Raw genomic sequence first — 14,344 nt, 5'->3', positions numbered from 1 at the left:
ATGTTAGTTTAATTTATATATTTTTGTAATTTACAAACAATAATTTATTGTTGCATCTAAATATATAGATATTTACTAATTTAACTAATATAAAACTTAGTGAGATAAAGAGATTAAATAACTGAAAAATAAAATTAATAAAAAAGATCTTTTTGAATAAACTATTCTATTTTATTTAATTACTCATTGATCATCAGAGTTATTTTTTAATAAAGAATTACTACGAGTCACACTCAATAGAATTTGATTAATTTGTGAATATATATAATTATTACTCATATATTGTTCAATGTTTTCACTTGTATATTCTGTATTCCTGGTCTCATCACATAAGATACTAAATAATATATATACATATATATATAAGAAATTACACTTGATTATTAGTATTATTAGAGTGTTAGTTATATTAATTATTTGAATATATATGGATGGTGTTTCAACTTTCAACTATGTCAGAAGAGGAGAAGCTTTGCCTCAGATACCAAAGGCGTACATTAGAATCAGGTAATAATAATAATGGTGTAAGTTAGCATGCATAACTTATCACATCCATCATCATCACAATTTTTCCACATTGCTAATCAATAATCATGCTGTCCATTGAAATGAGGGGGTAAAAAAAGCTAACCTTGACTTTATTATTTTCCTTGTTTAATTATTTATTTTTATCAACTTTTTATTTTAATAATTTTTATATATGCTTGTGTTGGAAAAGGGACGAAAACATGACGGTCTTCATGGTTAAAAAATATCTTGTTAGAAAACTTGGTCTCTCCAACGAAGCTGAGGTAGAACTTTTTCTCCCTTACTCTTATTTAATTTAATTAATTAATTAAATTCCATTTTTAATTATTACTTTGATCATTAATTAACAAAAAGCAAAAGCATGCATGCATTTGGTCAGTGATGAAATGACAATTTCTCATCATTACATGTGTCATGCTATGTGATCATATGATATATCGATCTATCTTCTAGCATGCATTGTCAGATTCAAGTGTTGAGAAATTTTCTGTAATAATAATTAAGGTAGGTCACAAAATTATAGGGTTCATAAAGTATTATGACCCCTTATTGAGTGATATTTTAATTTTAAAGGTTAACATAAAAAATAAGAATGAACTCTAAATGTTATTTTCTTAATTATAATAATAATATAATATATACTTCATAACTACACAATAATCCCTGAAAAAATAGGGTTTAATTAATTAAATACTTTATAGTACTGGTAGTGTACATATAGCGCCGAGCATAGGTCACTCATGACAGAGTAGTATAGTAGTACTAGTACTTTAATTTATTACTTGCCATATTTAATTTATACTAATATATACTATTTACACAATTTATTATTAAGTTTTGAGAACAATAAAGTTCTTTCTTATGAATATATATACTAGATACTTTTACACATGATTAATAATGACCTTCATTAAAGAAGGTGAGAAATGTATTAATTTCATGTATATATATATCATCACTTTTCACTTGATAATAAAGAAGTCTATCAGTGAAAATATGAAACTCAGCTCATAGATGTGGTTATTATATGGCATGAGAGTGGTATATAAATATATATGTAGTTAATTTATTTTTAATATATATTTATATTTTAATATGTATTTTATATTGGTGGCTAATTTTAATAACTGATTTTTATACCCACATAGCATAATTATATATGAAAATCACTTGGATGAGTATATATACGGAAATCACTTGGATGAGATATTACTAGCTAGCTAGACTTGTTCAAATGAAGCATGAGGAAAAAAAAAAGTGTTTAATTTTCTTTCATGTTTTGTTAGTTGAGTTAATTACTGGTTAAACTAAGGGAAGGAGAAAGAGAGAGTAAGCCCCGGGGGGAAGTTTAAGAATTTAAAATAAATCAAATAAATTTAAAAAAATTGATTGACTTTAACATAAAAAAAAGTTTTTTAATATTATTCTATATATAATAAATATTTTTTTAATTCATAAATCAGTTTTATATGTTTATGAGTTTATCTAATTACGTATAATTAATATGATAATAAAAATAATTATATTTTATAATAGTTATCTAAAAAATTAGATGTAATATAAAAATATATCCTTTTCGGAATGATTATAATTAACAATAACTATATCTTTCATATATATAGTTTCATAGCAAGTGCTTATTATAGTTAATGATATGCCATATTAGGATATATATATGAAGGGTAAGGTTTAAATTGAAATGTTTCGTCTACTTTTTTTTAAGCCTCGAAGCTTGAAGTGAAGTATTTCCGATCGGGTGATGAAAAAGTTATAACAAATGGAAATGCTGATGAGTTAGGATCATGACTATATATGTCTAAAATCTAGATTTCAACATCCATCCATGGTAATTGCATTTTTTTTCCTTCTTATAATTGAGCAATGGATCTAATAAGAAACCGAGAAACAATACATAAATCAAAGCAAACGATCTAGAATATAAACTAATTAAAGGAAAATGAATTTGTTAAGCTGTGGTGGAATTAGATTTTAAGAAATGTTATGTGCCTAAGTTTTTTTTTTGTAATTAAATTTAATCAATTTCTTTTTGTATTTTTCTCTTTTTTTTAATCTAATTTTTATCGTGTTAATAAATTATTAGTTCAAATAAGAAATGAGTTTTTCACAATAGATAGTTGTGTAACTCCGTAAAACAGAATCGAGTCCATTTTCTTAGATATAAACTTTTCTATAGGTATACTCGATTCGTTTGATTGTATTTGAGCTTATTAGATCGAGTTATACTAATAATTTATATGTTTTTTTTCTAACAGATTAAACTTTTAAAATAAATAAATTTATAATAAAATTTAGTTCCCAATAATAATTCAATTTTTTATATTTTAATCGCTGCAATTAAATTAACCAAGTTTTAAAATCTTCAAATAAAACTTTGAAATGTTAGTTCCATTATGAAGTCAATTAACCAAATTTCATGCATGGGGTCCTTGTCTTTTTAGAGCTTAATAATAATAATAATAATAATAATAATAATAATAATAAATGAGATTAATTAAGATGATAAATATTTTTTCATTCTAACTAAAAATTTTAGATTCAAACATTACAAATAGTAGTTTGTTTTATGAATTGAATAAAATAAAACATATTTTAGAAAAGAAGGTTATATGTCAAATCTCTTTTATATTTCAATTACATATTGTAAATATGTTTTATATATGAGTTTAATTTTGATGCACTGATAGTGTAACGCATTTTGTACAATTATTTTTTTAAGGGTAGTGTTAGGGAGCCAATGGCTTAAGTGTACAATGTGTACAATGGGTTAAATCTTTGTCTATGAATAAAATGAACATCACCATACTATCTAGAATAACCATCCGATACCAAGGATAACCATCCGGATACCAAGGATAATAAACATCTCAATAAAAAATTAAATTAATTTTGGAGTTCACCAAGGATCGAACTCAAGACAATGTAACACTAATAATCATATCTCTAATGCTTCTTAAACTTCCATTGTACACATTGTACGTTTAGGTCATTGGTTCCCTATACTTTCTCTTTTTTTAAATGATCATTTACATTGTCAATGTAAAAAGTAGTTATTTTTACTATGTAACTTTATGTAATTGAATGTACGTGTAAAATTACTATTTTGCACTCACTGTGCATCAAAATTAAATTGATGTTTTATTAGACAATGTCTAATTAATTGATGTTAGTTAGTTAATTCTAAATAAACTTGAATTTTGTTGAGTGTAGATTGATATCTTATGCATGGGTGAAAGCTTATCGCAGATACAAACATTGAAGCAAGTAAGAGAGGCTGTTTGGATACCTAGATTGGTAGAATCTTTAGATTCAACAACTTTCACCCTTGGAAATTCCAATCATAATAATAATGATGATTATATGTCTTTAAACCATATAATGTCTTTGCTTTACCGAAAACATTGCTTTTTAAATTAGTTTATATATATATATATATATATATAGTTTTGATTTATCATCTTATTTTGAATATGGTTTTAGTAAAATAAAAAATGAGAAAAAATATAGTAACTGCCTTTAAATAAATCATTTTTATTGTAATTTTCTTTTCTTTTTGTTTTAGTTTGTGTTACATTTTGACCCAACTAGTAAGAAGATTACAATGATTCATGACACCACAAACATATGTTCTTGTTATACCTACTACTAATTTTATTCTTGCACTATACATGAATCAACTACTTAATAAATATATTATATGTTATATGTTCCTATAATATAAGTGATCACTCTTTGAATATGTTGAGTTCTGATTTTTACATAGTATTACTTTACTCGGATGTTTTTTGACTTTTTTTTTTCTCATTTGGCACATATTTTCCATCTTTCCCACAGTTATTCCAATGATTTTTAACATTATATAGCCTATGTTTTGGAAATAGGGTTTTAAATATAGAATTTATTTCTAAATTTTTTTTCTCAGCTAACAAAAGTCGCTTATTCTGGTTCATAACATTAATAAAAAAGTTTTATTAATAGCATCATATAAACATAAAGAGTGAGATGGAAAATATTTTTTAATACTTTAGATAGCTTCACCATAGATAAGAATAATGTTTTGTTTTCTTATGGGATTATGCATTTGATTCTTCTTTCTTCAATTCCACTTGCACTCTTTTATAAGTTATCACATCAATCTAAACTTAACTTCAAAGGACTATATAACTTCATACAACATGAATTGGGAATAATGTTTGAGTCTGATCCATACATAATATGAATTCTGTTTTAGTTAAAATATTTTCTAATCATCAAAGAATAGAGTACAAAGAAGACAATGGAAGATAACAACTATGTCATGTCAACAACGTTCTCTATTATCCAAATATACTGAGAATTTTACATTTATTTCGTTAGGAAAAGAATAGAAATTAAATCTTTAACCAAACCTAACCAATTAACCATGATGTGAAGTAGTAATCAAATGGCTTCAAGTGCAAATTAAATAAAGTAAAGTAATAAATTAGTTAATGGAATCATACAACAAGAATAATGCATTAAATTAAATCAAATTGTCAAGTTAAAGACACTCATAATGATAAAGCAGAAGCAACAACAGGGGCTGGTTGGTAGTTGTGGTAGTTGTTCTATGTCTGTCACAAATATTTTTGTTTTTTGTTTTTTCTATTTTAATTTTATTGTTGTAATTCATGTAATACATGTATTCCCGATTTTGTTACCAAAAGTTGAATGTGACGCAGAAATTTAAATTTTAAATTTGCTATTGTCTTACCAAAATAATCATTTATTTTAATTAAATTTGTTTGTGGTTGAATTTGAGTTGCTTCTATCTTATCGAATAATTACTTAGCTAAACTTTTTTGTTGCTGAAAATTTTCATAGTTAAATTTAGGTCTGTTGGTCCTTATAGTTTTTCAAAATTTTTAATTAGGTCCCTATACTTTTTTCTTTTTAATTGGGTCGTTCCTGCACCAATTTTTTTTAATTAGGTCACTCTTAGTAGTAATTGACTTAATTTTATAGGGACTCAACTAAAAAAAATTGGTATAGAAAAAAAAAGTGTAGAGATGCAATTAAAAAAAATTGGTGTAAGGACTCAATTAAAAGAAAAAAAAGTACAGTAACCTAATTAAAAATTGTGTCAATTATAGGACCAATAGAGTAATTAAACTTTAAATTTATTGTTAAAAAAAATTTCAATGAGATGAATTTACTGTTGTAAAAATAGATTTAAATTTGGTTTTTAGTTTGTTGAGGAAAATGTGGTCAACCTCCAAATTTATCCTATGAAGTTGACTTTGAGATCACTTTTTGTATTTGATTTATCCATTGTTTTTTTTTTACCAAAAAAAAAAAGATTTGAACTCCTCAAACTTAATTGTTATAATATATATATATATATTAATTATTGATTTTTAATTTTATTTATAATTTTATATTTTATTTTAACTATGACCAGACCAATCGAATAAATTAATGATACATTGGTTAAATTAGTAACCCGATAATTCGATCTCAATTAACCGTTCAGTTCTAATAATTATGGTAACACTAATTAGTTTTCCTTTTAAGTAAGGAGTATTCTATTTATGTAAAATAGAAAGTATGAGGAGCCAATAGATCCTATGTAAAATTTCTCTTTATATAAACAACAATAACAAAGCCTTGTCCCACTAAGTGGAGTCGACTACATGAATCAAACGACGTCATTGTGCTCTATCATGTATCATGTCTACAGAGAGACTGTTTACATGTAGATCTTGTTTGACCACCTCCTGGATGGTCTTCTTAGGTCTTCCTCTGCCTTTCGCCCTTTGTCCATCTTCCATTTCATCCACCCTCCTGACTGGATGTTCTATCGGTCTTCTTCTCACATGTCCAAACCACTTGAGACACGATTCAACCATCTTTTTCACAATGGGTGCTACTCCAACTCTCTCCCTTATATCTTCATTCCTTATTTTATCCAATCGCGTATGACCACTCATCCATCTCAACATCTTCATCTCTGCCACACTCAGCTTATGTTCGTGCTCCCCTTTAGCCGCCCAACACTCCGTACCATACAGCATAGTCGGTCTTATAGCGATGCGATAGAATTTACCTTTAAGTTTTAAAGGCACTTTTTTGTCGCATATAAAACCAGATGCACTCCTCCATTTTGACCAACCTGTTTGGATCCTATGATTTACATCCTGTTCAATCTCTCCATTATCCTGTATGATGCACCTAAGATACTTAAAACTTTTAACTTTTCGTAGGATGTTTTCTCCAATCTTCACCTCTATATTAGGGTTTTCCCTTCTCAAACTGAACTTACATTCCATATATTCCATCTTGCTACGGCTTATGCGCAGACCATACACTTCTAAAGCTTCTCTCCATAACTCCAACTTCTTATTTAGGTCTTCCCTTAACTCTCCTATAAGGATGATATCATTGGCAAAAAGTATGCACCATGGCACAGGCTCTTGGATGTGCTCTGTGAGTACTTCCAAGACTAATGTGAAAAGGTATGGACTTAAGGATGATCCCTGGTGTAATCCTATACCAATAGGGAATTCCTCTGTCATACCACCTTGAGTCTTCACACTAGTTGTGTCCCCATCATACATGTCTTTAATTGCCCGAATATATGTGATCCTTACTCTCCTCTTTTCTAAAACCTTCCATAAGACCTCCCTTGGTACCCTATCATACGCTTTTTCCAAATCAATAAATACCATATGTAGATCCCTTTTATTACTACGATACCTCTCCATCATCCTTCTTAATAGGTATATCGCTTCAGTGGTAGATCTTCTTGGCATAAATCCAAATTGGTTTTCTATTACTTGTGTCTCTTTTCTCAACCTCCGTTCTATCACCCTTTCCCATAACTTCATCGTATGACTCATCAGCTTAATCCCTTTATAGTTTTCGTAACTTTGTATATCCAATTTATTCTTGTAGATAGGTACCAAGGTGCTCTTTCTCCACTCATCAGGCATCTTCTTTGACCTTAAAATATCATTAAAAAGCTTGGTTAATCAGTTGATGCCTTTTTCTCCAAGACCCTTCCAAACCTCAATCGGGATACTATTAGGTCCTACTGCCCTGCCATTTTCATCTGCTTTAGAGCCTCTTTTACCTCGAAGTATCGAATCCTTTGATAATAGTCAAAGTTTTGATCTTCTTCCCTTGTGCATAATCGACCAAGGCTCGGAAGAGTCTTCTGTCCCTCATTAAATAACTCGTAGAAGTAGCTCTTCCACCTTTCATTAATCTTCTCCTCTTGAGCCAACACCTCTCCATCCTTATCCTTTATGCACTTAACCTGATCCAAATCTCTCGTTCTTCTTTTCCGGCTCTTTGCGATTCTATATATACCTTTTTCTACTTCTTTCGTGCCCAAAGACTGGTAGAGACCCTCATATGCTCTTGTTCTTACTTCACTTACAGCCACTTTTGTCTCTTTCTTAGCCGCCTTATATTTTTCCCAATTATTTGCATTGCGGCATAAAGACCACTCTTTAAAGCATTCCCTTTTTATCTTTATCTTTTCTTGTATACTCGCATTTCACCACCAGGACTCCTTGTCTCTTTGTTCTATTCCTTTAGATTCACCAAAATTTTCTTTTGCTGTTCTTCTGATAACTTCTGCTATCTCCCTCCACATCTCTTCCGCACTTCCATTCCCATCACACTTTGCCTCTTCTCCTACCCGTCTTAGGAAACTTCTTTGTTCCTCACCTTTCATCCGCCACCACCTCGTCCTTGGGTTCTTCGTATGATGTCTTTTTCTCAACTTTTGCTCAATGCAAAAATCCATGACGAGCACCCTATGTTGTGTTGTCAAACTCTCTCCCGAGATAATGTTACAGTTAATGCAAAATTTTCGGTCAACTCTCCTCAACAAGAAGAAGTTGATTTGAGAGCTTGTCATGCCACTCTTATAGGTTATAAGATGTTCGTCTCTCTTTTTAAAACATGTATTTGCGATGAGAATATCAAAGGTTGAGAAAAAGTCTAAAATAGTTTTACCCTCGGTATTGATTACCCCGAAACCATAGCCTTCGTGAATACTCCCATATCCAGTCACTTCTATCCCAACATGGTCATTTAAATCTCCTCCTAAGAAAATCTTATCTCCCAAAGGTATGCCTTGAACCAAACTCTCTAAATTCTCCCAAAACCTTATCTTGTGTTGTTCGTCCGAACCCACTTGCGGTGCATAGACACTAATCACATGGAAAGCACATCCCTCCACTACAAGTTTGATAGAGATGATCCGATCTCCCACCCTCTTGACATCCACTGGGTCCTTCTTCCACTGCTTATCCACAATTATTCCAACCCCGTTCCTATTCTTCATCTTTCTTGTATACCAAAGTTTGAAACCAGAAGTATCCAACTCCCTAGCCTTTGCACCAACCCATTTCGTTTCTTGTAGGCATATAATGTTAATCTTCCTCCTTATCATGGTATCCACCACCTCCATGGAATTTTCTGTTAGAGTGCCTATGTTTCATTTCCCAATCTCAACATTTTGTCGCTTCGAGCTTTACCTTTTACTTTGTGAACTAGCTTATTTACCCTCGTCCGTTCACGAAAACGCGAGAATTCTTACTCATTTAACATTACATCCAGGCACCGATGCAGCGGCTCTTACTTTGACACCGTACTCGAGCCATACGGCGTGTTGCTTCCGGACAACGACCTAACTTTAGCGCAATAATGTCTTTGATTCATGTCATAGGGGTTCAGCTATATTTTTATGTTGGTTGCCGAAGACCTAACACAACCCCCCTCCTTTATCCGCGCTTGGGACCGGCTTATAATTGATTATTTTTTAAATTTTAAATTTTTGCCAAAATTTGTATATTAAATAACATATATAAAAGTCCTAATTATTACAGATAAAAATAATAAACAAATTAACTATTGGATAAAACATTTAGTTCTTAACTCTATTATAATATCTTATTTATGTTAATGTGTTATATTGTTTTTTTTTTATTTATTTTGCGGGATATCACGAATATAAAAAATAATATATATACTGTTTGCCAATGAATAATAATTCCATTCAAATTAGAAAAACTAAAAAGGATGTGTCATATACATGTAAGACGTGTATATCATATATGTCTATGTAGTTTTAATTGATTGATTAGAAAAAATAATAAAGGAGTGGTTTCGTATTATTTGAAAAACATTTTATTTTAAAATTGTTCGGTTGCTCGTTAGAACGAGGGATTAGATGGATATCGAATTGTGAGTAATGGGTTGAGTAGGAAGGATTTTGGATTTGGGCGCGATCTCTACGAGAAGAGGTGATGTTCTGATCGTCTGTGGATCGACGGATAGGGCCACCTATAAGAATATTCTCATACTAAAGTAAGCGTCCGTACGATGAGGCGACCAATTAGGGTAAAGGTGACGTACCTCTGGGAAGGGGTAAGTCCCTCCCCATTTATACCTTGTATTTGAGTGGGCCCTCTGACTTGAGCTTGTCCGTCTGAAAACTTCTGCCAACTGTTCAGGTCTTCATTGATAGGTAAAGTGACGCGTGGGTCACTTTTTTGTGTATGAGTCGAGGACTTGTCGGGTTGGTAGTCCGTAGAATGGACCCCTGGCCCTTATTGGACTGGGCCTGAACAGTGCCCCAACATGACAAGCCGTGAGGCTTACGGTTGGTACGTTCGAATTACTCGTATCTTCACGGGTAATGGTTCTCCTCTGCCTCTGGTTCTGTTGACGAGATCCACGCCTTTAGTGTGCGTGAGATGCCCCCAATCATTACTAGGGGAGTCGTTTTGATATCCGTGCTGAGAGCATTAAATGCTCTTTATAACTTATTTGAAAGCAAAGAAAAAAGTCTATTTTACCCTTGTCTTTTCACTCTTTGTAATCATTAATAATATTGATGTTATGGAAAAAAAACACACTCAAGAAGAGCTTGTGAGAAAGATTCTAAGAAGTCTCACCAAAGAATGGAAACCAATAGCATAGTAATTGCTGAAGGCAATGATATGAAAAAAATCTCTTACGATGATGAGAGAAAAACCGTTGATTTATGAAACAACTCATCATGAACCAAAGAAAAAGGATCTTGTACTAAAATCCAAGATCTCATCTAAAATGAAGAATCAGAAGATAATCTTTCTGACGATGAACTCATCTCCTTCGCTAGAAGGTTTAAGAGAATAATGAAATAAAGTGAAAAACAAAAAGAATTTTTTTCAAAGAATTTTAAAAGAGACCACACCAAGATTATCTGTTATTACTGCAAAGAATCCGACCATTATCAATCTGACTATCCATAAAAAAGAAAAGACACCAACAAAAGGGAGAAGAATAAGGTGCTAATAGCATCATGGGAGGATCTCGAAAATAACATTGAGAAAGATGACTCTGATCATAAAGTCTAAATTTGTCTCATAGCAGATCAAATCAATTATGATGAGGTAAATTTTACTAAACTTATAATTGACCAATTACATTTTATTATTGAATATTTAATTAAAAAATCTGCAATTTTTTTTAAAAATATATTAAATGTAAAAAGGAAATGAAGTTTCGAAATTGAAGAATGGCAAACTCGAGGAATAATTAAGCAAAGCTGAATTCTTTAGCGATTTGAAACACAAAAATGAGTTTTCGAAAACAGAAATAGAAGATTTAAAAATGAGAAATTTGGCTACTGCTACAAATGATGTTCTTGCCGAAAAATAAAAAATTGTGAGAAGATTAAGAACTTAAACATTAATTTAACAAAGTTTGCTTAAAGTTTTGAAAATTTGAACAAAATTCTATCTAATTAAAGTTTTGCTTTATATTACTTTTACTTACGGAAATATAAAACTTAAAACTTAACAATCTACAGAATATAAAAAGCTAAGGAAATAAGGTGATTTATAAATTATCTTTAATTTATATATAATATAATTAAATTTAATGAATTTAATTAAAATAAATAATAAATTATTTATTTTATTTTAGACTTTATAAATGAATAAACTAATTAACTAATATAAGGAATTACAATTAATGTAGTATAATTAATCAAGTATTATATACGATAATAAATTATATTAATATTTAAATATCTAATCAAATTAATTAGCTGATATAATTAAGTCATATTAAAACACTTAAAAATATACCGTTCTTAATTAAATACTATCTATACTATATAAACCACATTTAAATCCATTTTTCGGTGCATATATAATTTAAAGTAATTTACAATTTATTTAATTGAATATTATAATATAAAATAATTTATAAATTAACGTTAATTCATATATAATATATAATTAAATTTAATGAATTTAATTAGAATAAATAATAAATTATTTATTTTATTTTAGACTTCATAAATAAAAAATCCAATTCACTAATATAATGAATTACAATTAATGTAGTATAATTAATTAAGTAATACATATTATAATAAATTATATTGATATTTAAATATTTAATCAAATCAATCAGTTAAAATAATTAAGTCATTACAATAAATTGTATTGAATGAGTTAAAATAATTAAATCGAAAAATACTCTCCGAAGCATGCCACATCAGCTCTATCATTAAGTGCAAAAACCTAATTTTTATATAATAGAATAGATAAATTTTAATCTTACATCAGTTATAAATGTCTCTAAATCTTTCATAATTTTTTCATTATGTTTGAATTTTTTTATTTTCCTCTTTAATGATAAAAAAGGAAAAAAATAAAGATTAAACTAAGCTATTATTTGATTTATGTATTTTATGATTTTATGAACTTATTAATTTATTCTTTTGATTTTTGATATCTCTCTTAATTAAGATCTGATATATACTTTATATATGTTTGTTTGTTGCTCCGGTATATTTTATCTTATTGCTTTGATACTTAATGGTCATACATCTCAAACTATGTCTAGTATTTCTTTGGCATATGTGTGGTGTTTTTGTAAATGATTAAGTTTCACAGCTTTAAGCTATTAAACTTGATTAATAGATAATCATAAATAGGAAAGAGTTTGCTGAATTTTGAGACAAATTATTCATACACTCTCTTTTTAATTATGTTTAATCATATTTGTCATCAAAAAAGAGATTATCGAGACAAGGATATTTTTTTTTCTGTGAAAGAGGAAAGACAAAAATCGCAAATTAGAGAAAACCAAAATTCCAACAACAGAAAAGACTAAGTACCCCTTATTTTGAGGGTGCCAATGTAAAACTATCTAAAATCAAAGCATATCTGATTTCACAACGAGGGTGGTTGAACACTTCCTATTATAATCTTCATGATGAACAATGTAAAAATTAATCAAGGATAATTAATCAAATAACCTAGAGTAATGCCAAATCATCTACATTAATGGGAATATTATTATAGATGAAATTGAACTATGATAGAAAAGATTATTCTACACTATCAATACTGTTCTTGTATGGATACCTGAAGGGAGAGCTCGGTTCCTAGGAGTTGACGCCGAGTTGTTATCTTCGGTGCCGACCTTTGAGCTTTTGTGGAAGTCCAAGCTTTTCTCCAAGGAGATGTCCAATTGCGCAGAGCGTGAGCAAGGAACAAGGGGGGAGTGTACCTGCAAAGGCACTCCGAAGATTAAGTCAGTATTGAGAATTCAATGTCTCCTTTGAAGATAAAATATCATACCTTTATAGGTGAGATAAAATAGGTCGGTTATGTTTCTATTGATCATCTGAATTGAAGAGCAATTAATAGGTTTTAACAAGTGATAATGTCTGATTGTAACGTATAATGCCGAGTTATTACGTAAAGTGCCGAGTTATGGTGCATAATGCCGAGTTATTGTATATAATGCCGAATTATGACATCGGATTTGTAACGGTCGTATCATAGCCCCCAAGCTTAGCCTGGCTATATTTTGATAAAGCAGGTTGAGCTTTTTTTTTTAGTTATAACTCGGCGATTTGAGTTATAGGTATGGAGCCCCCAGATCAACTTACTTTATTAAAATAATGAATAATTTGAATTTTCAGACGTAATTTGAAGTTAACGTGTATTGGAAAATGTAGTAGTCTTGTCATTGATTGTGCCTTTGATTTTTCCAATGAAATTTTGAACCGTTGATTTTATAGATGCAACGGTTAGGTTTTTTCATAAAACCGAGTAGTTAATTTGAATAGTTGCTGAGACGATGTTGATAAAAGTGAATTGGTTGGGCGAGAATATTGAGTTAGTTCACCGTTGTTTGGTGATTTGATTGAGTTTGATTGTGCATGTGTAAACGATGCGACTTTGAATTGAAGAGTTGTCACGAATGGATAAGTGTTTGTACTTATATGATATGTGATTGAGTTTGTTGACTGTTTATAGTCATAGTTTGGAATTGAAGACTGAGTTTGATTGCGCATGTGTAAACGATGCGACTTTGAATTGAAGAATTATCGCAAATGGATAATTGATTGAAGATTGTGTTTGATTGCGCATGTGTAAACGATGCGACTTTGAATTGAAGATTTATCGCGAATGGATAATTGATTGAAGATCGTTGATAGTCATAGCTCGGAAGATAGTTGATATAGATTTGACAAAAAGTGATAATGATTGATATAGCTCGGATAATTATTGATATAAATCTAAAAATAAAGATAATAGATATAGATTTGAAAATAGAAAAACAGATATAGGTCAGCAAATAGGGATAACAGATATAGATCGGCAAATAGAGATGACAGATATAGATCGGAAAATAGAGATAACAGATTTTGATCGATAATTAGATATAACAGATATGCAAATAGAGATAATAGATATGGATCGAAAAATAGATATAACAGATATAGATTGGCAAATAGAGATGACAGATATAGATC

General features: G+C 29.7%; 1 protein-coding gene and 1 pseudogene across 1 annotated transcript in view; one reads left to right on the top strand and one right to left on the bottom strand.

Annotated features, from left to right (window-relative positions):
- Positions 1 to 3,963, top strand: part of LOC110274740 (uncharacterized) — a 5,089-nt gene extending 1,126 nt beyond the window's left edge. Inside the window, exons 2-4 of the mRNA XM_021129917.2 lie at positions 460 to 507; positions 719 to 791; positions 3,757 to 3,963. Coding sequence (XP_020985576.1) covers positions 460 to 507; positions 719 to 791; positions 3,757 to 3,963 — 328 coding nt within the window. The remainder of the gene's footprint in view (positions 1 to 459; positions 508 to 718; positions 792 to 3,756) is intronic.
- An 873-nt stretch (positions 3,964 to 4,836) lies between these two features.
- LOC110274879 (uncharacterized) overlaps positions 4,837 to 14,344 on the bottom strand; it is a 17,194-nt pseudogene continuing 7,686 nt past the window's right edge.

This window comes from Arachis duranensis, chromosome 8, assembly GCF_000817695.3.
Source record: "Arachis duranensis cultivar V14167 chromosome 8, aradu.V14167.gnm2.J7QH, whole genome shotgun sequence".
Lineage (NCBI taxonomy): Eukaryota > Viridiplantae > Streptophyta > Magnoliopsida > Fabales > Fabaceae > Arachis > Arachis duranensis.
This window is presented reverse-complemented; position numbering and strand designations above follow the sequence as displayed.